The 25,141-nt window shown below is 33.9% G+C and overlaps 2 protein-coding genes across 2 annotated transcripts; both read right to left on the reverse strand.

Moving 5' to 3' along the window:
• Window positions 1-8,159: 8,159 nt before the first annotated feature.
• On the reverse strand, window positions 8,160-10,979 carry LOC122603529 (probable tocopherol O-methyltransferase, chloroplastic). The gene is made up of 6 exons (XM_043776257.1): window positions 10,655-10,979; window positions 9,753-9,922; window positions 9,074-9,178; window positions 8,767-8,970; window positions 8,496-8,598; window positions 8,160-8,400 (listed from the first exon to the last, which is right to left on the reverse strand). Exons 1-6 carry the CDS (start codon window positions 10,878-10,880, stop codon window positions 8,294-8,296), a joined length of 915 nt encoding a protein of 304 aa, XP_043632192.1. The 5' UTR covers window positions 10,881-10,979; the 3' UTR covers window positions 8,160-8,293.
• Window positions 10,980-13,004: 2,025 nt separating this feature from the next.
• On the reverse strand, window positions 13,005-21,425 carry LOC122610091 (iron-sulfur assembly protein IscA-like 1, mitochondrial). The gene is made up of 4 exons (XM_043783084.1): window positions 21,158-21,425; window positions 19,682-19,799; window positions 13,723-13,852; window positions 13,005-13,239 (listed from the first exon to the last, which is right to left on the reverse strand). The coding sequence occupies exons 1-3, from the start codon at window positions 21,351-21,353 to the stop codon at window positions 13,744-13,746; spliced, it is 423 nt and encodes a 140-aa protein (XP_043639019.1). The 5' UTR covers window positions 21,354-21,425; the 3' UTR covers window positions 13,005-13,239; window positions 13,723-13,743.
• Between the last annotated feature and the right edge of the window lie 3,716 nt (window positions 21,426-25,141).

Consider the following 25,141-nt stretch of genomic DNA (forward strand, 5'->3'; position numbering starts at 1 on the left):
AAAGGTATATGACTTTTTGTTCTAGATGGGTTTTAATTTTTGTTGTTTTTACAAGGTTTGTTTATTCGGATCATCGAAGAAGAACAACAAAAGAAATATGAAGAAGATGATTAAAAAGTAAGATTCTAAAGTTTTTCTCTCTTTTTTTTTTGATATTTGTTTAACTACCGATTATAAAAAGAATTTATTGATAAGTTTCTAGTTATATGATTTAGGTTTTTAAAGTTTAGGTTAAAGTCACCAGATTCAAGATTCTAGGTAAAGATTTCAATTTATGGTAACTTTTTATGTTTTTTTAAATCTGATCTAGGTTTCCATGATATGTTGATATGGGGTTTTCTTGAAAGAAATTTCTAAAACTTTTTGATTTTTTGATAACTTGAATGAGTGGTGGTGGATGGGTGGGACTAGGATTTCATGTTATTCATAAATAATGATTCATTAATAAGAACCCAATTTTTTTTTATTATGTTCACGATTTAGAGTATGGAATTTGCAGGCAGTAATTTGTATCATTATAAATGAGTATATAATTCAGCTGGATCCGCTGGACCATTATACTCAAACAACTCGTGTACTATACTCAAAACGACTTACAGTAGCAGCAACAGAACCTTATGATACGGTTTCGCATGTTTTTGTATCATATGGAAGTTGTGTGATAGGATTAACCGCAGGATGGAAATCTAGAAGTCGATTGTGGTATAGTATTGGTAAACCTTCATATGCAACTCAAATTCGAGTTGCAACCTTCGGTTGCAATGATAAGTGAGCTTGATGGTCCAGTCATGACATGTGTTTTTTGGTTTGCTTTCCAAGCTACATGGACTGAATGTGAAATGGATTTAAAATTGATGTCAACTGATGTTATTTATTTGGTATTAGGTGCCACAAGGGTTATTGCAGTGGTGTATGGACCCAATGGTGGAACTAAGAAGCTAGAACAAGCTTAATTTGCCCATTTGTGAGTGTTTTTTGATCAAGATGATGGACTTGAGGCATTTGAGATAATATGATGTTATTGAAAGAATCTGATGCACTCCCAAAAATGAGGTATTTTCGGGTTATTTTTTTTTGTTTGAGGTTCTATGGAAATCCAGTTTCGTGATAACTATTAACAGTATTTTTTGTAGAGGGGCTTAACTCTTTTAGTGGTGGCAGTGGATTTAATCCTTTCAGTTAAAAGAGTGGGTTGGGTAACTGTTTAAAATGACTAAAAAAGTTTGGTTAAAAGGCATAAGCTAATTTTTTTGTTATTGGACAATAAGTGGTAGACTCGGACTTTAACTGGTAGGTGGACTGGTGTCTTGACTGGACTTTACCTCAGCTATATCAGCCAAGTGTACATGACCCGAGTCGAGTAGATTTTACAATCTTGATCTTTGCTTTTCTAATTTCGGTTTGTAATAAATTGATATTTAGTATAAATGTGTCATGGTTGCTATAAGTTCGACTAAGAAGTCGTACACTATGGAGAGCTTATGTTTTTGTTATGTAGGTTGAACTCCATGTTGATACGAGCTCTACCTCTGATGAGTTCAAAGCAGATGATAAGCAGTAGGCGGTTATTTGTGAAGATAACAGATTTGGCTTTTAGTCAACCAAATAGTCATTGGGTAAATAATCAGTTTTATACATCTAAATAAGGGTTTAGATGATAATGGTAAGATTCTTATCGAAATTTTTTAATTTTAGGGAAAGTATTTGATATTTTTATCTGCAAATTTTGGGTGTGTTTATAAGTGATTCTAGCTTATGGAAATGGATCAAGTCATTAAAGTTGCAAATACGGGTAGACGGGCAACTTGGGTAAAAAGTAGAATTGGCCAGCACACGCTAAGGACTACAATTTTCTGTTTGTTTTGCTTCGGTTGAAACTGAAAGTAGCTAATGATAGTATGGTTGAAGGTCTTTTAAATGGTGTATGATCTGCAAAAACTGTTGGCTGGAGCTGTCGGCTAAGTTTCTAACAGCCTAAATGACTTATTCCGGCTTTTGAGAAGCTGTAACTTAATGTGTATAATGTTTTGGTAAAAACTGAAAATAGGCTATTGAGTAGACGCAGTAAGGGTCGATTGGCGTTATCAAGTATGTATGAGTATCGGGATATATTCTATACGTATGTATTTATAAAATATTTATAACCTGTCAACCGTTGATGGCTCGAGTCATTTAGGCTCAAGCCTCTGTTGCCTTGGCTTGTGAAACCAATCATTTTATTTAAGCATTAACGGCTGTTGCAGGTTGTTATTGGGTGAGCCACAACTCGTGGGGGAATTAATTTGGAGCTTTCAGGATTGGTGATACTGCTGGTACAATCAATAATATTATACAAAGCAAACTGTAAAGGATCTGTTGGATTTATGTCAAAATCTGTGCATAAACATTCTTGACTTTATTCTATTAACTAGAGTGGTGGAAAGGATGGGTTGGGTAACTGTTAAAATGGGTTATTTATATACGGCTAAAATGGGTTTGAGAACTTTTTACTCAAAACATTTTAGAGTAAGACGATAACAACTCAACTCAAATGGTTGAATGGTTAAAATGTCTCCCATATTTAAAACAGAGAAATAAGAACACAACTCAAATGGTCAAATGTTTTTGTGTAGTTAATGTTATATTCAATATTTTCCATATGATGAGATGAGCTTGTCGACAAGCACCAGGTTAGTAGATTAAAAAGGCTACATGGTTAGTAGATTTTTATCTCACGGAAAACCGCGAGTAAGTTTAATAAAATCATTTTTAGTAAATTGGATAAGAATTAAGTAAGATCATCATCTTGGTTTCTGTACAAAAGGGGGAAATGTGGATTATTGGATTTTGTGTTATTTTGGGACTTTTAGATATTGGTGAAATAGGTATATGGTGTGGGGTGGGGTGCATTAATATTGATGAAGAAATCTTGAATGTACTTAATAAGAGTTTGGGATGGAGTGAAATAGACAGGGGGGTTACACTCAAAGGTTTGCAGAGTTTGATTTTTAGTCAATGGAATATGGTATCAAGGTTTTGGTTAAGAATTATAACATAATTTATAATAGATATAAATATTGATAGAAATAGCCCGAATTTAGAATAGATATAAAGACTCTGGACTTGCAGAGCCTGAATTCTGTTTGATAACCCTTCTTCATGGTTTCCTAAAGTGAGCTCCTCAAATTGGTAGCATATACGATGAAACATTTTAATGGTATTTCTACTTCTGCTTTTTTGCTATCGATATTGTTTTTGTTTCTTGAAGCCAAGAATAAAGTCAAAGGCAAACTCATTTAAGTGCAAATGTGCAATTCCCTTCAATATATGCACATGGTCTTCAAACTTGAGAGGCAAGGCCAAATGGTGGAAGGTGATAAAGGACTGCCTCTCAAAAGTGACATTAAAGCTCATAAAAAGGTATTCCTTCTCTTTGACTCATAAACTCGTCGTTTTTCCAAACATCGACTTATAATATTATCACTTGAAATGATATATAGGATAGGTGGAAAGAGTTCAAGTCATGTTGGCTGGGTAATTTTTTTTCTAGAAACAACGTGTGTGTTGTGTTTCTCGTCATGGACATGGGTTTAAATATGTAATAAGCGTTAGTGCGGGTTAAAAGAGGTGAGGTTGTTGGATTGACCCACCTTTGCTCGTGTGTCTATTTTTGTAATGTGTTTTGAAATCAGGTTGAAGTGAAGAGGACGGTTCCAGAGAGGATGCACAGGGTAGTAGAGGGGTATCAAGAACGAAAAAAATCTTTGTTGGTGGTATACCATTAACTTTAACAGAAGGTAGCAAACACATTAATGTCTAGATGTCTATGGATGTATTAAACTATGGAGTTGTGATACATATAAGGCTGTAAATTTGATGTGCAGATGAAATGAGGGAGTATTTTTTCCAACTATGGTGGTATAATTTAGCATCAAATTATGCTTGATCATGTCACATGACGCTCAAGCGGCTTTGGTTTTGTTACATTTGATAGTGGAGAAGCCGTGGAAAAGATTTTTTCAGATGGTCAAATACATGAACTTGGAGGCAAACAGGTAAATAGATTTTCTTATAATTTAGTTTCTGTTTTTTCCAAATCAACCAAAGTTTATTTTCTTTTAAAGATATAGAAAATTTGATGAATTGTTAATTATGTTAGGTGGAGATAAAGTGGGCAGGGCTAAAGAGAGCTGGGGGTGATTTTTCGTATGATAATAATGGTTATGGGGGAGTCTATAGAGGTTGCTCTGTAGGCCTCTATCCTGGTTATGGTAGATATGGTTATGGTTATGGTGGACCCATGTATGGTGGTGGTGGATATGCAGGTGGTTGACCTTTTTGTCACATGAGATCAAGGATTGATCATATGCTACTAATATCATGTTGCAATTTATATCCATAGAGACATGGGCTGCTAGAGTAATTTTTTGTTTTCAATTTGTATCTTTGAAATCAAAACTAATTGTATAAGAAAGAAAGTTCTTGCAAATTTGAATATAAAGTTTTTAACCTAATTACTAATTATGTAATTATTAGGTCTCATTAATCGTTATTTATCTAAGATACTAAACTTTTAAACTAATTATTAGGTTTTTAAACTAATTATCTAGGTTCCATCTGCAGGTATTCTTCAACTTCACTTCAATAGGGCCAAGTCATTTGTTTCAAATACTAGAGAGCTTCAATACAGTGGGATGTACAATGATGGTGACATGGTTTGGTTAGCAGATCCATTTCCTTTCCTAAAAGGAAAACATGATGTTTACTTTATTTGTGACATGGGTACTGTAAGTTTGACTTTGCTTCTTAGTTTCATGTGTTATACAAGTTTAGAGGAAATCAAAAAATTGATTCTAACAATTTATATACATGGAATCTAATTTGGTTTGTTTTGAAGAAATCAATAATTCTTTATTGGTTAGTCATACAGCTTGAAGAATCATCATTTTAGACGTATGCTACACTATGTTTATGTTTATCTATATTGTTGCAAAAATAAAGATGAAACTAAGATCTTGGCTATTGTCGTTCCAAGCTCAAGTTTTTGTGATCAGTGGATTATTTATAGTACATGAACATGATGGATGTAGCAAAACAAATCTTGAAAATGAGTATGACTATTTTGTACATTTTGCTTTTAGTATTTAACTCACGTTTTCATCTGAACAAGTATAAAAGTAAATATATTTTACTGAATATTAATTATTTCACCTTATCGGATATACTAAAAACGATTTTATTAAACTTACCCACGTTTTTTGCGGGATAAAAATCTATGTTATTAGTATATCTTAGTAATTGGTTTTTATCTAATATGTTAAACTTATAAACTAATTATTTTATTTTCTCAAATATAATTTTGTATCAATTTACTAAAATCGATTTTTAAAAACGTACCCGCGTTTTTCGCGGGATAAAAATCTAGTATTTATCTAAAACAAGCATGCTACCCGCGCGTTGCGGCGGTATCATTGAGAGAGTTTCGATTGTTGTAATCTTAAAATCTTTTAATATCGTTGATTACGACCTCTTCTTGATCTTGAAATCTTTTGATCTCGTTAATTATGACTTTTGCTTGATCGCGATCCATATTAATAGACGTTGTAGCGCCATAATTCCCGACTCCATATGAATATGTTGTGTGTGTTTTAGGGTATAGAGAAGACAGATATTAATGTTTAATGTGTCTGCTTTTGATGAAGGGTATTTGTATTTATTGAAAGATATTTATTGGGAGAAGGAAGACTAAAGGGGTGAGGAAGGGCAAAAACGTAAAATCGCATGTCCTAATTTTTGTAAACTTTCAACATAGATGGATAATTTTTTAGAAGTATAGATAACTATAATACAATTTCTCTCTTCTCAAATTTCAACCAATAATTTTTTTTTCTCTCCTCCATAAATAATTTATTGTTCCAATTCATTTAAAATCTTTTATCTCAAAAACCGTACATCGATAAATTATAAAAATTATATGGGTGTTCTTAACATACCATGCTCTTTCATTAGAGATGTCATTCGATATACTTTCGACGAGTTTTTAAATCCGAGGGCGGATCCCGTACGACTAAGACATTTGACTATCATACTCTATTACATATCAACTCCTATGACCTATGACACTCTATAACATATCACACTTTATGACCTAGCTATTACCTCACCGCCGCAATCCGCAGGTACTTACTCTCGTCATTTTATCACATGGATTTTTGTAAGAAAAGTTGTTACTGGTCGTAAATCTGTTACAAAATTAGTCTTAAAGTTCTTATAAGATCAGTCTTTAGTCTATTACAAAACAGTCTTGAATATGAATATGTTACAACTTCAATCCTGAAACTGAATCTGTTAACTTTCTGTCTTGAATCTATTATAATTCCAGTCCTGAATCTGTTGTATAATTGGTCCTGCAGCTGTTATCGGCAGTTAGGGCATGTTTTGCCAATTTTGGTCATTTAATTGGTCGTCTTCAAGTATGCTTACAATCCAGGGGTATGTATATAAAGTTTAAACGTGTTGAAGATTGTATTCGTCAATTAAAAGTATAACAAATGTTTGTAAGATTTTTCAAAAAAACTTTTTTTGTCGTTTTCAGGTTGGGTTTTACACATATCAAGTAATATAAGACCATAAGTTATATTTAAAAGTTTCTCATTGTTCTTTTGATTCAAATGATCCTTACATGAACCTTTTTCTTTATAAATATGATCGGTAGATATAATAAATTCTCTATTACATATATAGGCTATATTTGACAAGAGTTTTTAAAAGATTTTGGGGAGCTTTAGCTTTTAATTTTGAACAAAAAAATATTTTAAAAAACAAATAAGCTATAAATAAATGTAAGGAATAACTAATATGCTTTCTGAAAGCTTCCAAAGGTAAATCAAGGTTACATATGTGTTTTCATAAAAGTTGGAAACATGTAGGTTATTCCTATAAAAGAAATAGATGATACTATGGTAGGTTACCCCTACCACGACGGTGTAGAGAGGCTGCTTCCAGGTTCTATCTAAAGATAGAAAAGGACCTTCGGCCTTACAAGGGATGATGAAAGAACCCATGACTTCTGTCTCCAATAGAACCTGGAAGCATCCTCTTTACACCGTCGTGGTAGGGGTAAGACTGTCTACATCTTAACCTCTCACATACACCGTCGAGGTATTGGGATCCAAAACCCGTGAAAGACGACATTTACTTACTTACTTATGGTAGGTAGAACTGATAAAGAGAAATAAATATGTTAGAATTCATAAGTTTTTAATGTAGTACCCATGTGTCACAACTTCAATGTATTAGACATACTATTAGGCACATTATTAGACATATTTATCATTATCCATAATATAAACTTATTTGTATCACCAAATAACTATTTGATGAGTGAAGCGTTTTGGGTTACTTGTGTGGATACCCGGCCCGGATTACAGACACACGTAGTAAATACCATGCCTTATGAACCAAACGGGACACCCCAGAGGCCCAGATACAGAGTGATTGGGGTTGGAGATGAAATGTGTACTAAATACCGCGGATGAAATGTATACTATTAGGCACATTATTAGGTATACTAGCTAATCAAATTCTAACCCGGACATTTTCCGTTAATTTATTGAAAAAAAAATCGGATCATATTAGAAAAAAAACTTGAAAACGTTAAAATTTTAACAAAAAAAATAATAATTAATGTTGATGCCTATTCATTTATCATGGTATATATATTTTAAAAATTATTTACATGAGGATAAAAAAAGAGATGAGAGTTTGAGATAGCTAAAGAAATAAACATTGAGTTTAGGGTAAAAAAAAAAGTAATAAGAAAATAAAAATACAAAAAATATGATGTCATATCTTTTTAAAAATTGTGCTAGCAAAGGATAAGAGCTTTGCCATTTTATTCTTTTTCTAAAAATAATTTTTAAAAACAATTTTGTTTTATTAATATAAGAGATTTATCATTATCCATAATATAAACTTATTTGTATCACCAAATAACCATTTGATGCGTGAAGCGGTTTGGGCTACTTGTGTGGATACCCGGCCCGTGTTACAGACACACGTAGTAACTTATGAACCAAACGGGACACCCCAGAGGCCCAGATACAGAGTGATTGGGGCTGGAGATGAAATGTGTAGTAAATACCGCGGATTAAACTTTGGACCACAAACACAAAGAGAACTAGATGAAAGTTGATGGGGAATTTTATTGTGCACATGGCCTACCTAGAGTACACCATTACTTCTGGTTTAGTAGCCAAAATGCCAAATTGAAAATCACAACACCATCGTACAAGATTACATACATACTATGCTTTCATTTATAGGGCTTCTTGCATGTAATGATGGAGAATTTGATTATGTCCTTTTTAAATCCTTCAATCATCAATGGCATTACCATGGCCCCTTTTATCGTCTTCCATCCTAATGAATTCAAACCAAGAATAAAACCATATTAGTGAAAAGGAGAGTCATCATGTTATCCAACCGTACAAGAAACACAAGTTTTGTATAATTACCACTACATAGCAACGAAGTAAATCCTTTCCACGATAATGCTGTTTTAATTACAGCTGGCCAAAATGGAGCGACGTTGGCTGACCAGTCTGCTGATTTGATGTCCTGAAAAATGCAGTAATTTTATATAGTTGTGCTTAAAATATCAGTACTGTGGACCTGGCATCTACCATGTCAGTGTTTCAATCACTTAATCTAGACGTGAGTATTGAAATATCAAACTATTCACTCACTAACACAAAACCTAATCTAATAGATGATGATGGAGTTTACCTGAAGAGAAAGCGATTCCAGTAATTTCACATAATCAGCAGTGGAACACCAAGCAGGAAGATAAAAGCCGGAGCAAATTTTATTCAAGATCTTTTCTTCTTCAGGGCGCAGGGATTTTTCGGTAGGTAAAAGATCCCTGTGGCACCATGTAACTATGATGATTGTGGCTCCTGGCGCAGCCACTCGAACCAATTCACTTACAAACTGGTGTTTCAGAAATGGAGTTAGTGGTATACAATTGGTTTACGGTTAACCTGGTGAATTCAGCTCAAAGGAAAGTTGAAACATCTTAAAGGAAAATGAGAACCTTTAGTTTGTCGGGCATGTGCTCCCCACTCTCCATTGACCAAACCAAGTCAAACTTTCCATTAGGGAATGGTTGGTTCAAAGCATCTGCAACTTGAAAGGAAACCTGCCAGTTTTCTTATAATTAGTTCAGGAACTCTATGCTCAACCTGTATCTGGACCATCAAATCCAGGAATGAATTACATCATGTGTGTAAGTTCTTGGATACTGCTTGATACGATATAGATGCATGAGAACTTTAAATAGAATTAAACAAACTACAATTTTCATATATACATCTAAAATCAGTAAAAATGTAGAATAATCATGCTATTACAGACAATCCCATTTCAAGTCATTAGTAAGTGCCAAAATAACAGAAAAACACCATCTCTTGCAGGTCTTAATGATTGTAAGTTGTAACCAACAAACTCTTTAGTTCCAATTAGTTTCTACATGTTGATTATGTATTTGTAGACATATTTCGTGACTTTTCAATTGTTGACAAGAAATGGATAATTGGTTAGTTTCTCCAACTCACACTATGTATCTAAGAGAAGCTCCAGTTATTCAACATCTTTCCTTCAGCAAAACTTATCATATATTCATATCCAACTCACTTGAAGGCCCCGGTATAATAACTTTACAAGATAAGTAAGTTCTGTCCCCAATTCCGTACAGAAACAATAAACTACAATACCTTATCAGCCAATCCTTGATCAGCAGCTAGGGCCTGGGCCCGTTCAGCTTGTACAGGGCTGAGCGTTATTCCTTGACATTCAGCTCCATATTTTTTTGCTAGGTACCTCGAGCTACCTCCTATGCCACATCCAACATCAACTATAGTTTTTGGTTTCTTCTCCTCATCATCTACAAGTAACATTCATTCAAACAAGAAACATGATAAGTTTTTAGCTAGTGAGATATCAAGTATGACGAAACTGGCCAAGCACAATTCATTCTGAAATCAAACCTAATTGAAAAAGTAGGTTATTATAAGTATAACCAACAATCCAACGTCTGGCAAAGTATTCGAATAAATTTCCTCATTTATATTAGTCATGAATCAATCCTAGTAAAAGCAACTGATAGTCATAAAAAGTGTTGTAAAACTCCGCTTACTCGTTACTCAGCGTTGATCCGGCCTCAAACATCAGTTTTGACTTTTGAGTACTTTATTAGTAAGACTGCTATTTTACTTTAAGTAAATAAAATGATATTTCCTTCTAACGTGTAAAATCCACTCATTCCATTTCCTAATCTTATCTAATCATTTTTTTCTCTTTCTCCAAATATTTTCAAAAGATGTATCATTACTCATCCATTCGGAGACATTCGATACTTGGTAAAAACTCTATTTGCAGAAAATTGACATAGTAAATTCCGCCTATCAAGTATTTTATTGTTTTTTTCACATATATTCAGCTTCTTATTTGTTCCTAATTCTTAAATTTAACTGTAAATTATACATGCAAACAAAGCAAAACTATAATAAAATTAAAATAAAGTATAACAAAAATCAGTTGAAATGAACAACTGAACAAGCATATAAAAATATATATAGATAGATATAGAGATATATGTATGTATTTATGGATGTACCGGGAACAGAGGCGAAAGATAAGGCTTGCTCAACCATACGGATCTGAGCAGCACGGTGGTCGGAGAGTTGAACAACGGCGTCGTTATCATAAAAGCCGTGATGCATGTGTTCTCCCCATATATTCTCCCACATTCCAGATGATTCATCGTAGAACTCTGCTATTCCTTTCTTCAGCTTCTGCTGTTGCGATTCGTCCGCCGCCGTCATTGTCGCCGTTGTAGCCATCACCGCTAGTTAGTTGTGGAGTGAATTTGGGTGGAATGCCAAAGCAAGTGTGGTCTGTGGTGTGGTGGTTACCTAAACACTTGGATTTATAACTACCTACCATAAAGGGAATGACTTAAGTTTCTATATATATGGGTTACTACGTTACGACACGAGTGATATTTTTAACTCATATTTTTTTTAAATGACATGTATTGTATTAGATGTTATTGATTTGAATTTCAGTTAATATTTTATATGGAAATTCTACAAAAACAAGAGTGATAACACATATGTTTACACACTGACATGCTTAAGAAATAAATATCCGAAACCATAAGAAATCAAGATTCGATTATAAGTCTTTAAACCAAATCTCCTTTACCAAATCCCTCAAAGAAGTTGGCTATTTGATCTACAACCAAATGGTTTAACTCGAAATTGAAACACTTCAAATAATTAACTCACCCGATAATTTCAATTCCAAACCTACAATAGCCTTATTTTTGTCACATAAACTCTTTGATTATTAAAATTACCGAGTATTTTCATTTTATAAAAAAAATTATTAGTTATAATAGTTTACTATCATACCATTATTATTGTCTACAAATATTTGTTTATATCATGGCTAATGACATGATGCTATGACAGTTATAGAAATAGATTGTATAAACTATTGCTTATCAAGTTGTGAGATTCGAAAGATTTATACGAATTTATTTGGAAGAACGAATAATAGTTATTTTGCCACGGTCTGTAATCATTTTCATCATGTTGTGACACAGTCTATCATGTTGTGATGCTGCTACAATCTAGACATGGTATCGGTATGGTGGTTGCTGATATGGTGACCATTGCGCCGATTTGCTTAAGTTTTTGTATTTTTGTTTATAATGAAAACATTTACGGATTATATTTTTTTTTCTATGAGTTATCCAATGTATGCTAGTCTTAGAATCTAACAGGATGTAATGTAGGTGGATTATCTATATATCATTTCGAAACCCTTTTGACAACGTTGGTGATTTAGACCTTCCTTCATCTTATGTAGTTACACCAATTTTAAAATTTTCTCACCTTTGTATGCTAGAATCTAGCGAACTTAAAATTCTTTAATGGGTAAAACACAAAAGATAAACAGCCCAATTGTTGGACTGGAAAAGCTCAAATGACAATGTGATGAAGATGTCAAGATACAATAGTTAATAGTAAATAATCAAAATGGTTCATATATTTTGCCCAATAAACTTATTGATCTTTTGTAAACAATGAAACTAATTCAAGTTAGGTGATGTTAGTTGTTTTACTAACCTATTGTATGGAGCATGAGTAAATGGCAATGTTGGTTTCCCCTAACTACTCCTATTAGTTACATGACTTTTTTTTTCCTTCCACAAAGTCTCATCCCAACAAAAGGAGGTCAACAACACTACACACGTCGACTCAATTCCATATTTCCATCAATGTCTATGTCTTGTTCAAATCTATTTTGCTTAACCAGCACAACTAAAAGTACATCACAACTAGTTGGAACGATCCAAGACAACATTATAATTTAAGAACACCTCCAACGATTGAATTGACATATTTTTAGTGTACGATAAATATACGTGTGTATCAAATATCAATACAAGATAAAAACTATAAACAATCACCAACATAATTTCGCTACTATTAAAATAGAAATAAAATTAGAATAAAGAATAAATTTACAGAATTTTCTAAAATGGTGTTCGTTTCATTATTAGATGTGATTAACAGCGATTGTTTGACGACTATCATATGGTCCAGACGATAAAGAATATTATCAATACTTAAATCATTTTCATTTTATTAATCCACCATTAAGAAAGTCCAAACGATTATTGACTTTACATATCTGATCCATTTTTGCTATGGTAGTTCTTTCTACAAATACGAATTAACACAAAACATCCTCACGGTATAGAAATTACACTTAAGATACTTTAAATTTCGGAAAAAATTCACTATTTATTCTACCAACCAAAACTAAGCTCATTGAATGGACTGATTTGCAATCTCTTTGTTATAAGAAAGAAACAGAATTAGGTTATCATGTTAACACATTGCTATCTTTTAATACATTACTTTCCAGAAGTTAGAAAATAGACAAACAACATATTAATCGACAAACTAACTTATACTTTTATATAGAGTAATAAAGTACATTTTTTTACAAACTACCTAGACAGCCTAATTTGCCATTTTTGCCAACTACCCTTCGGCCAAAAAAGGGTGCCAAAGGCTAACTACTGTTAGTATCATGGATCAAAATAGAAGAGTTGGTTCCTTCTGTTATAGACGAAACTCAATTTCGGAAAGGGGGATGAATGAATTGGTGCTTGAGGAGCCAACTCTGCAAAAATGAGTTCAAACGGAACTTAACTTCTTATCTTCAAATATAATCAAATTTAAGATCTATGGGCTGGGCACACACACACATAATAAGTAAAAAATTAACTGCAGAGTTAAATAGCTTGAATTTGACGTATAACAAATCATGTATATGAGTTCTACATATGCCATCAACTTATTAGGTAATACACACCACATACCACACCTACTGGCTGCACCTGCAAAAGTTTACCCTCTCGTGTCTACAAATTCACTCACCTAGTATCAAACAACAAACTTGTGCAAAAATACAATCACGGCCCTCCCCTCTTCTTTCCAAACAATGTTTCAAATCAGGGAGGCGTGGAAGCGCACATAGTGGGAAAAAATATCCCTTTTCGAACTTAAGAAACAGGTATTATTACAATAAATAGGTTACATAGGTAATTCACACTTTGTAACACAAACTATACATTGACTATGAGGTGTGTGGTTCAGGCATTACCGAAGTTTGTTGCGCAGATGATCAAGTACTGCCACTGGCTTTTGCAGCTTCTGCGCCACTTGTTGTCATAAAAGACTCGCCACAGCCACACTGGCCTTTTGAGTTTGGGTTAATAAATATGAATTCAGACCTGCATCAAAGACAAACGACATCCAAATAGTTCAGGAGCAAGTATAACAGAATGGTGGATTCAATAACCCACATATTTTTGGGGTTTTAGTTTTTTCAGGGAAAATAGTCTAATTTTAAAGCAAAGTAGGTGGAGATCGTGGTTCTTATTTCATTCACAATAAGCCCTTTAAAATATACAATTCCAAACACCTCGTAAGTTTAGTTAGTGGCACAAGTTCACTGACTTTGTTAGCAGGCCTTTATTAATTAAATTAGGCCCGTTTGTTAGGAAACTTGGGGAGCAAGTTTAGCAACCCTAATCTTAGCCTATATATACTTTTTGTCTCTTGTACATGTATTGTGTGGACTAATAATCAGAAATCCTCTTTGCCCCCGTGGATTAGTTCACACAATTTAGTGTGAGATACCACGTTAAATCTCTCATGTCCTTCTTTCTTGTTATTTTCTGGTTATTGTGTGTGTAGTTTTATTCCTAAAAAGTGGTATCAGAGCAGGTTGCATATAGATCACAAATTCACCCAGCCGTCACCCAGATTAGGGTTTGCAGCCAAGTCCAACCACCACAGCCGTCACCCAGTTTAGGGTTCCGGCCAAAAACAGCCACTACAGCCTCCACCGTCAGCCAGAACAGTCAAAATTAGGCAGAATTAAGTCTGATCTGGTAGAATCAGGTCTGATTTTGGGCAGATTAGGGTTCAATTGGGCTGATCAGGGTTTAATTGGGCAGATTAGGGCTCAATTTGGCAGATTAGGCTTTTCACTTTGTGAATTAGCAGCTGATTTTGGGATTCAAGGTCTGTAAGCTTCGATTTTGGGTATATTGCATTAATCAGTAGTCGGTTTTTGGGTATACAGTATCAATCAGCAGTTGAATTGGGTGTTCATTGTTAATCAGCAGTAGATTTACTCTTTTCTCTTGTTAGACGCTCTTTTTTCGTGATCAGCTTTTGTTAAGTCATTGTAATGGCAAACGACGGAAAGATTACAATTGAAAAGTTTAACGGGAAAGATTTCGGTTGGTGGAAGATGCAAGTAGAAGATTTGCTAGTTTAGAAGGAATTGGACGTGGTATTGTCGGGTGAAAGACCGGAGACGATAAAACCAGACGAATGGAAAACTTTGGATAAGAAAGCTAAGGCAGTTATTCGGCTGACATTATCAAAGGATGTTGCGTTCAACATTCTGAAAGAGAAGACAGCAAAGGAAATCATGGATGCGTTGTCTAATATGTACGAGAAGCCTTCGGCAGCAAATAAAGTTTTCTTGATTCGAGATTTGGTGAATACAAGAATGAAAGAAGGAAGTTGAGTAACAGTGCACATCAATAATATGAATTCGATTTTGTCTAGACTTGAGTTAGTGCAAATAAAATTCGATGATGAGGTCCAGGCTTTGCTACTGTTATCTTCATTACCTGACAGTTGGTCCAGAACTGTTACAGCTGGTCCAGAACTGTTACAGCTGTTACAAGTTCAGCAAGATCCAAAATATTCGGATTTGAGATTTAATTCTAGGCAAGGCCGTCAGACGAAAGAATTCTGTCGAATCATCAAGTGACTTGTTGAATGTAGGTAGAGGAAGGGTAATAACAGGGGTAGTAGAAGCGGAAACAGAAAAAAGAGTCAGTCTAAGGCTCGTAATGATGTGACTTGTTAGAACTGTAAAGAGGTCCGTCATTTTAGAGATCAATGTCCGAATGAAAAAAAAGAGGTGAATACTACTTTTGCTTTAGATGATGAAGCAGATGCTTTAATCTGTAGTGTAGAAAGTAGTGTGGATTCCTGGGTAATGGATTCTGGTGCTTCGTTTCATGCTACCCACAACAGTGAGACGTTGAAGAATCTTAAAGTAGGGGACTTTGGAAAAATTAAGTTGGCAAATGATGATATACTTGATGTTACGGGCATAGGGGATATGGATTTGATAACTTCAGCCGGTACTACTTGGACTTTGAGAGACGTGAAGGTTGTTCTAAGCTTGAAGAAGAGTTTATTTTCAGTTGGGCAGCTAGATGACTCAAGGCACGAGGTTAAGTTCAAGAATGGGCAGTGGAAAGTTGTTAAAGGTAATCTAGTGATAGCTCGTAGACACAAGAGAGGTTCGTTATACTTTGTTAGTTTGACCTCAGAAGATCAAAATAGATCAGTTCTGAAGAAAAAGGAAGTTCGATTCACAGAATCTCGTGGGCAGAAGAGGGTTTGCTTTGCAAGAGAGAAACCTAGAGCCATTGTGAAGATTCAGGATGAACGAGTTCGAAAGGTTAGACCAGTCAAGGGACATCGTGACAGTGGGAGCATTGGCAGTAAGATAGTCAAAGCTTCAGTTACAGCTTCTAGACAACAGTGGGTTGTGAAAACCAAGATTTCGACTGATAAATTCTCTCCGGATGATTTCTTGCTTACCAAGGAGAGTGTTTGTTCTCAGGATCTGGCAGTTCGTTTCAGTGGGAGCCGGTAGAGACAGAGAACGAGTATGGGGCAGAGATAGCCATGACAAATGAGCTGGCAGGCCTTCACGTGAACTGATAAGAATGCCCAGGGGCAAATAGGGCACATTGAAGAACAGGATTTGGTTCTTAATACAGACGTACAAAAGAGATTGAAGATGGTGCAGTTCGAGGTCCGAAGACACCAAGTGGGAGATTGTTGGTTATTGTTGTCTACGGCCTAGCCCATTAAGAGGCTAATGAAAGTCAGAATTAAGGCAGTCGGCCTTAATTGATTGTGAAAGTTCCAGCAACTCTAAAGGCAGCAGGCCTTCTTTCTGTTTTAGCTAAATTACAGCAGGCCTTTATTAATTAAATTAGGCCCGTTTTTTTAGGAAACTTGGGGAGCAAGTTTAGCAACCCTAATCTTAGCCTATATATACTTTTTGTCTCTTGTACATGTATTGTGTGGATTAATAATCAGAAAGCCTCTTTGCCCCTCGTGGATTAGTTCACACAGTTTAGTGTGAGATACCACATTAAAGCTCTCGTGTCCTTCTTTCTTGTTATTTTCTGGTTATTGTGTGTGTGTGCAGTTTTATTCCTAACACATTATAATATAGGCAGGTTGTAAATTTAAAGAAAAAGGATCCTCAATTGTAACTAAATTTGCATGATCTAAAATCTAATGATGAAATAATGCATAAAATGGCAGAAAATGTTATGTAAATGGACTCTGAACTTAATACACAAATTAAACAACCAAGAAATTTGTTGTTATTCAGTGTGAAGAATACTCTAGCCTGAAAGTGTGTTTTTCATGCCGCATCAGCATGCATTTTCCGAATTACAGTTTTACCTTATTTTCTTGAAGCAAAAGCTTCTTTTTTTTACTTATTTATACTCGATCCACGATCCATGCTACTGTAACTACAGACCAACCAAATTAACAAGAACTATCTCTCTAGATTGAATGGTGGAGTAAACTGGCCACACCAATCATATACACCCACATAAAATTCATATCTGTTCTAGTTTATTTGCATTTTGCTTATTCTGTAGCTTCTGTTTTGTTCTTTCATACAAACTGTGACATTTTACTTTGGGCTAATTCAAATCTGTGTTCATTTGCAAAGTATTGACTTAAAAATTATTTTTGAACTTGTTGAATAACGTTCACAGTTCTTGATTGTACAATTGCATATCGGGTTAATGTAATAGTTGGTACATTGTACGTTGGTTTTTCAGTTCCTATTTTCTCATATCCAACAATACAATGTCATCAATTTTAATGTAATTATACATATATTGATATATAGAAAGCACATTTACACGAATGAGGGATTTCAGTCCCCTTTAGAGACGGGGACAATGATGTAACTGTTGCCGTAGTGTTGTCTACGGGCCACTAAAACACTATAAAATTCTAGCAGATTCTAAAGGCAGAAGGCCTTATATGTTTAGGATCGGCAGCCGGCCTCATAACTTAGGCCTAGTTCTAATATGTCTAAACTTGGAGAGCAAGTTTTGCTAAACCCTAACTGAAGCCTATATATTCTATCATCTCTTGTACATGTATCGAGTGGAAATTCAATAAAAAAAAACCTCTTTAGAACACCCCCCCCCCCCCACACACACACACACACACACCGGCGCGTGGATTAGTTCACACAGTGTAATGTCAGACACCACATTAAATCCTTTGTGTTCTTCATAATTGTTATTTAAATTCAGAATCGTTATTGTGTGTGTGCAGTTTAATTCCTAACAGTAATTATACCCCAACTCTAGGATAGAGATGGAAATCGAGGATGTCGACGCCCAGTTACCATCTCTGTTTCATTACGCCCAAATCAACCTTACTCCAGTAACTATTAACTAAACTAGATACTTTTATCTTACTTATTGCTTAATCATAGAAGTACTAGGAGTCTTTATCTATCTTAATTGAGAAAATACTATCATTGCTTATCTTGATGGTCGAAATATAATTTTTGGTTTATAGGATGAATCAACTCTAAATGATACAAGTCTTCGGTTCAATACTTCAACAATTCTATTGCTCATTTTGCTCATCATGTTCCAGTTAGCATGTCCGTCTCTTCCTTAGTCATTGCTTCTTAATTTTGCTATAAGCAATTAAGCATACATCACATTTCTAGAAATGCAACTGCTAAGTATAATGGCGTCAATGCTAATATTAATATTTATGTTTTCAATCTTACTCTTGAGCGCTATATGCATTACAAGTTACAAGCCAGTCACAGTGAACTATGCCCTTATATTGCATTGATTGGTGGTACTTCAGTAAAGCGCTTTTACTCCCATGCTAGTTCCAGAACCAATGATTCAATGAACCATGTCTCCTAAGAACCTACTTTTATGAGTTTATCTTCTAAGTCTATCAATCAGGGTTTCTTAAGATTCTTTGAAAAAGAAAAGAACAGTTCACTTTGTTTTTTTTTTCACATCGATACTGGTTGTGTGTTTACAGAACTCAACTTAAGGTATATTAAAAAAACGGAAGCATGGTATTGCAATAGCAACAACCCTGAGAAATCAACATCGAATACAACACCCACTAATGTACTACCATTAGGTACAAAACTTACAGCTCACTTATACATAATCACCTCATGAATAACTCCTATTGACCACTCAACATTTCAGATGTCTCAACAATCAGTTAGCTACTTTATTGATATGCGTCAGTTATATACTTACATTTATATTGTATTATTTTATGTTTAAATCGTCGTCACATTTTTTTTCTTTAATCTTTATCACTGCACAGGTATAATTATCATATTCCTGGTGGCACTCCATGCAAGGCAGATATAAATCCAATGAAAGATCATGGAGAACTGGTCAATCTCTCGAATACAGACCTTTTACAGGTTTTTATCACGAAGATCGACTATAGTATGAGGACATACTAGGACTGATAGCCTTTGATTGTTCATTCAACCAAGAAAAACACGGAATGAGATAGAGAAGTGAACTGACAAAAAGGGAATATGGCTTCAGGTTTTATTTTAATCAAATAAAAAAAAATCCAAACTTTGTTTCAAATTAACATCCAATACCCATATGTTATACCTCCTGCATAGGATAAAATGAGTAGGTGCTTTGTATATGTAAAAAATTATAACCTGGGTGTCAGCTGAGATCTCATTATCTGTTTCCTAATGCAGATACCTCGTGTATTTCACTTTTATTTGATAAATTTTTTTCACTCTAAAGGACTCTTAGATTATATAAATAATATTTAAAACCATGTATACAAGAGAAAACTAGCCATAAGCCATGCACCACAGTCATAACAGAACCAATATATGTCCACACAAGGTACCCCCAATTGAAAATAAAGAAACTAAAAAATGTATAACAAGCGCCTCTAACCTGAGTTTGTCGTCAACAAAGTCCATCTTGGTTCCAATAACATGCATAAGAGCCTTTGGGTCTATCAATATCTTCACACCCTTGTCCTCAATCAACTCATCAAATTTCCCTTTCTCATCTGCATATTTAAGACATTAATGCTTCAGATAGTTCAAAAAACTACTAATGCAGATGATAACATTAGAAATTCAAACAAGATCTCCTAACAACAACAGTGAATGGCCCACTATGTGTTTTGGCTTTAGAGTACGAGTTATATAGGAAAAATCTCATATATCAAGTGGAAACTTGACATTCGGCTTTAGAGTACAAGTTATAAGCATTCTCAGGAAATATTACAAGACATCGGCTTTTTACATAAGGTGGATCAAAAATTACAACTTTGGTATCAAACAAGTTGGATAACCTATATAAATAAATGGCTGATAACGAGTTGGGTGATAGGCCCTCTCCTGATACCAATGAAAGAGATAATACATGGGATGCCAATGTCACACAAATGTCATGTGACATATTCTGCATTAAAACCATATTTGGGTTTTAAAAAAAGGATCAGATAAGAACTTCAAATATTGGTAAGAACCCTAGAACAGTAAAACCTAATCAAAATTGGCAAAACGAATGATCAATCTCAAAATTGTCGGCAAATTCACAAACTTGACAACCATTTGCCTCCATTTTAGTGTTTGATAGAACTTTGAAGCATTAAACTCAACAAGTTTACAATGTTTATAAATTTGCGTCGGATTTCACAAATGCATCAGTTAAGTTATTAATATTTTCAGTGGTAAATGCTTTATAACACGATCAAAAAACTTCAATGGAGTTATAAATTAACGAACTTTGATTAGTTCTTGACCTGTTTTTAGTTTTTACCAACACTATGTTCTAACGAACCCCACCCCAAACGTTATCAGGAGTTAGCTTATTAGCTGGTGCAAATTTTCAATAAACTTAAATTCTCGGCCTAAAGCTATTGAGCTTATTTCTTCACAAGTCTACAAATATAAGCTTACACAAACACCTTGGAATCATCTTATTAGCCGCATACTTCAAAAATTTAAGCTATTGGCTATAAAAACAAGTTCTCCTAAAATACCACCTTAATCAATGTGCAATTCTTTATTAGTTCTTTATGTTGATTTTATTATCAAAAAAATCCACCAATCGAATCGATAATATGATCATTACGTAAGGATTTCGTTACTTATCACAAATTTACACCAGAAATCCTATAACAAACTCACTACAAAACATATTATCTCAATCCACAACAGAAAATTATTAATTTATTATATCCTAGTTTTACGCTATAATTCGATTCCGAAATACATACAAGAAATATCTAAAAGCTTATAATGAATTTTTTTTACAATGAATAGGAAATAGATAAAAGAATATAGCATAATAAAAAGACATATATTAATTTATTATATAAAATATATCCATATATATATATAAAGAAAAACATCAAACCTGCATAATTAAGGGTATAAGAAAGGCCATTACAGCCGCGAGCTTTTACGCCAAGTTTAAGATAAGGCCGTTGACGCTGCTGTAATAGGTGACGTATTCTACCGGCGGCTGTTTCTGTTAGGGTTAGGGCTTGCCGTCTCACCGCCGAACCCACCCTCTCCGCTGCCGCTGCTGCCATTTTTGAAGTCGCCATCATTCTATTCTTCCCCCGATCTCTCCCAGATATTATCTTATTTTTCTGGAATTTATCTCTATTATTTACGGGATATATAGTTTTCTGTTTTTATTAAAATAAAATATTTTCGGTTTTCTTTTTTAAAATAAAAAAGTTCGGTTTATTTTATACTAAAAAAAACTCCTTGTATGTCCTAACGGTTCGTGTTACTAAATAAGTAAATATGTCTAGGATTAAAAATTTAAAGAAATGTTACTTAACATGTATAAAAAGGTTGTATAATTCTATATTAAATGTAGGTTTTTGATTTTTATGGTAAGTGTACAACTAATTAATGCATCTTAAAGAAAGCTCTTAGGGTTTTGTTTAGCAAAACCCAAAATTTAATTATATTTTTCTTTTTATAGAAAAATTGTGCGTAACACAAAATTTAAATTTTTATTTAAAATGAAATATTATAAACATGTTTATGTAATTAATATATGTAAGTTTTGTTTTGGGAAAATTACTTGAATAAACAAAATAGAGACCCTATTTTATGAATTGGACTCGTTTTTTTAATCTTACCAATTTGAACATTATACCCGTGACTTTTTTTTTATACACCACACGGATTCATCGACCCAATTAAAACTCAACACGTGTCTATCCCTCTACATGTATTGTTCTCCACCCGACCTCTCTTCTTCTTTCTCTTTACCCCAAACACCTTTTTTCTCCACCCTTCACAAATTTATCAAGAAAAAATAATCTGATTCCACCCTTTCTGTTTGATCTTTCATACATCAAACCACATCCTTAAATGAGTTAAACAACAACACTAATGTGAATTTTGAATTGTTTGGTGTGTGGTACGGGACGGTACTGGTTAGTATAACGATGAAGGGTATAAAACCCTTGATCGTTTTTGGTGGTATTGATCTTGGTTGAAAAACCCTAAAGGTACGGATTCTTCTTGCTGGAACTCTTCTGATGGCAAACCCACATGAGGTATATGAAGGATTCTTTTGATGTAGTTAATTACGGTTCTTCTTATTTATTTGAATATAAATAATGTAGAAATAATGTGAATTTTGTGGATTCGTATGATAAGATTATCCTTTTACAAAGGTTTACGATATCCGTCTGCTGAGATTGCACAATGTCTGTCGTATTGAAAAAGAAAAACAGATTTTGGGCTTTCAGAAAAAATACTAATTATTTATCTTCTATTGTCTATGAGGGCTGCACCCAAGAGTTACTAATTTTGAACTTTACCATTTACCCAACAGGATACCTTTTTTGCCACCTCGACATAATGTATACCGAGCCATTATTGTACCAGTGCGACAGTAAAAGTCCATGTTTAGCAAATTTCCAAACTTTTCCTAGTGGTACTGCATTAGGTTTTTGCTAAGATCACCTTGTTTTGCAGTCATTGACATTTATTCTGTAATATCTTTCACCAAGAACCCAAGTAACCGAAGTCTATGGCAACAAAGGTTTTTCCTTAATCAGTAACTTGTTAATTTGTTAAAGCGGTATTGTGTTTACTATCAATATTACTTGCTATAATTGTTGTAGATTCCATCACCACCCTGAAGGAAAAACATGCAAAATGAAGCGCCCGATATGAGAGAAGATCAACGAGCAGGGAGACGAGAAAAGGGAGTCCGTGGATACTAAAGATTGGTCCAGGAATGTTACGCCCGTTTTTTTTTATTATTATTAAAGAAAACTTCATTTAACTTTCCATAGATAAATATGTATTCAGTAAATACATATTTATTCGACAATGCCGAATGCCAATTTATTTCAAACGGCGCCATAGAAAAATTAGAAATTTCGGCATGACCTCATCGTAATATCAACAATCAATACCTGCTAGTTTTCAAAACAACCTGCTTTAAACAGCCAAAATACTTGACACAACTCGGTTTAACGACCGCATTGCTAACTTAAAGAGAATTACATATTTAGTTCCAAAATATGGGCTATTAATGTAACAAGCATAATATACTCGACTGTAATTTAAAGGTACTACTTGCATAAACCTTCGGCAAGTGATCATCCACGGCTATGACTTTCCTCATGCTCATCCTATCCAGTTGCACATCGCTAAGTGAATATATAGAAAATAAACATATTAACCTTCTGCATTATATAAACTGCGTGTAACCTTCTGCATTATATAAACTGCATGTATATTGTACTGCATAAGATAAACTTCATGATAGTCTGCAAGTATAATCTTCCAATTGTTCCATTATATGGACCAAACTACACGGATATAGCCAACCTCCATATAATCAATTCTGCCTGCTAAATTTAGGAGAGTCATTGTATCAAACTATAAGAAAGTAAATAAGACAGCTATATGCATAGAAGGATTAACTGCTATTCTTTAATACATCCCTTCTACAATGTCAATCTACATACATCCACAAAATCTGCACATTAACCTTATATGTATCTGAATTTACATCACACAATCACATAATGATTAAAGCATGTGTGATTACACAACATACACACTTACACAACAAACATCTAGATACATATATAACAACTTGACTAACACAATTCTACGATCACATAACAAATAAAGCACGTGTAGTTGTATAATATAGCCACTTACACAACAAAAACATCTAGGTAAACCATTCCTATTCCAACGAACAACGTGGCTATCACATTTCTATCCTACTCAGCGTTCTAGCTCACAATTAAGTGGATTCAGCGCTATAATCATACCAAAATATACAACATCAATGACCTAAATTCTGCCTTTGGCATGATCATTATCTAAAGCCAATAACAATGGTTAACTGCAAATATTGGCTATTAATCTTCAAGTTGCTTAGTTATTACCTAAAACTTACAACTACAATTGAGATTATGCTTAATCTATCAGCTTAATATTATATATCGATAACAAATTCTGCTACTAACTTCTCTATTACCATACTAATCACCATGACAACAATGTCATTGCTGCAACTTATTTATCTTCATAACTTTAACAAAAGCCATATCACATAACTAAACAAGACTACAAATCAACTACTACTATATTAGTACCAACTGCACCATTACATGGAATAGATAACACATTATATAACCGAGTTCCATAGAATTCAATGTTATGGCTCAATCATTAATACTTTAATTAATAACTGCAATTTCAACACATATTTTCAACAATTAAAACAACTAAACAAATACGGCATTATATAACTATAATGAACATATGAGAAATTTAACGCACATCTGCCCTCATATGAAAACCTCCCAGTTTAACTTCCATATACTCACCTATGGTCCTGCTACATCATACACTTCCTGCTACATCATACACTTGTATTCCTCAAAATCCTTGGTTACCTATTAACCAAATTCATATAAATCATCAATATTGAGACATATTGTCTAATCTAATTTTTATTTGCCTAATACTTTCCAAGCCAATTATTTTCACTTCTTTATCATTATTTCATCATTATCTTACAAAATCATAGCTTTTCTTAAACTTTTTATGTCACATGACGTGACACAAAAACTATCTCCAAATCTTACCTAATTTTAATATATGCTTCGTAGTTGAGCCCGGATACTAAGAAATTACTATAAACCTAAACAGCCACCTTTTCTTGACCTAGGGTATTTTTATACAACTATTAATTAAACTAAAAAACTAAGAACTAGTACCTTAAAAAGATGATAATCAACACCTATAATTGGTTAGAAATGATTTGACATATTTAGTTTGATCTGAAACCCGCTATTCTTTCTTCCTTTTTCTCTTTTTCTTTCTGGCCGACTTCGTCGCC

Source organism: Erigeron canadensis, chromosome 1 (assembly GCF_010389155.1).
Source record: "Erigeron canadensis isolate Cc75 chromosome 1, C_canadensis_v1, whole genome shotgun sequence".
NCBI lineage: Eukaryota > Viridiplantae > Streptophyta > Magnoliopsida > Asterales > Asteraceae > Erigeron > Erigeron canadensis.

Excerpts from the sequence above, each read along its gene's own strand:
- LOC122610091 (XM_043783084.1), bottom strand. The coding sequence starts at position 21,353 with ATGATGGCGACTTCAAAAATGGCAGCAGCGGCAGCGGAGAGGGTGGGT. Across the intron at positions 19,800-21,157 it reads TTATACCCTTAATTATGCAG|ATGAGAAAGGGAAATTTGAT; the intron begins GTTTGATGTTTT and ends TTAAATATGCAG. Across the intron at positions 13,853-19,681 it reads TTTGTTGACGACAAACTCAG|GTCTGAATTCATATTTATTA; the intron begins GTTAGAGGCGCT and ends TCTTTGATGCAG.
- LOC122603529 (XM_043776257.1), bottom strand. The coding sequence starts at position 10,880 with ATGGCTACAACGGCGACAATGACGGCGGCGGACGAATCGCAACAGCAG. Across the intron at positions 9,179-9,752 it reads ATCAAGGATTGGCTGATAAG|GTTTCCTTTCAAGTTGCAGA; the intron begins GTATTGTAGTTT and ends GAAAACTGGCAG. Across the intron at positions 8,971-9,073 it reads ACATGCCCGACAAACTAAAG|TTTGTAAGTGAATTGGTTCG; the intron begins GTTCTCATTTTC and ends CTGAAACACCAG.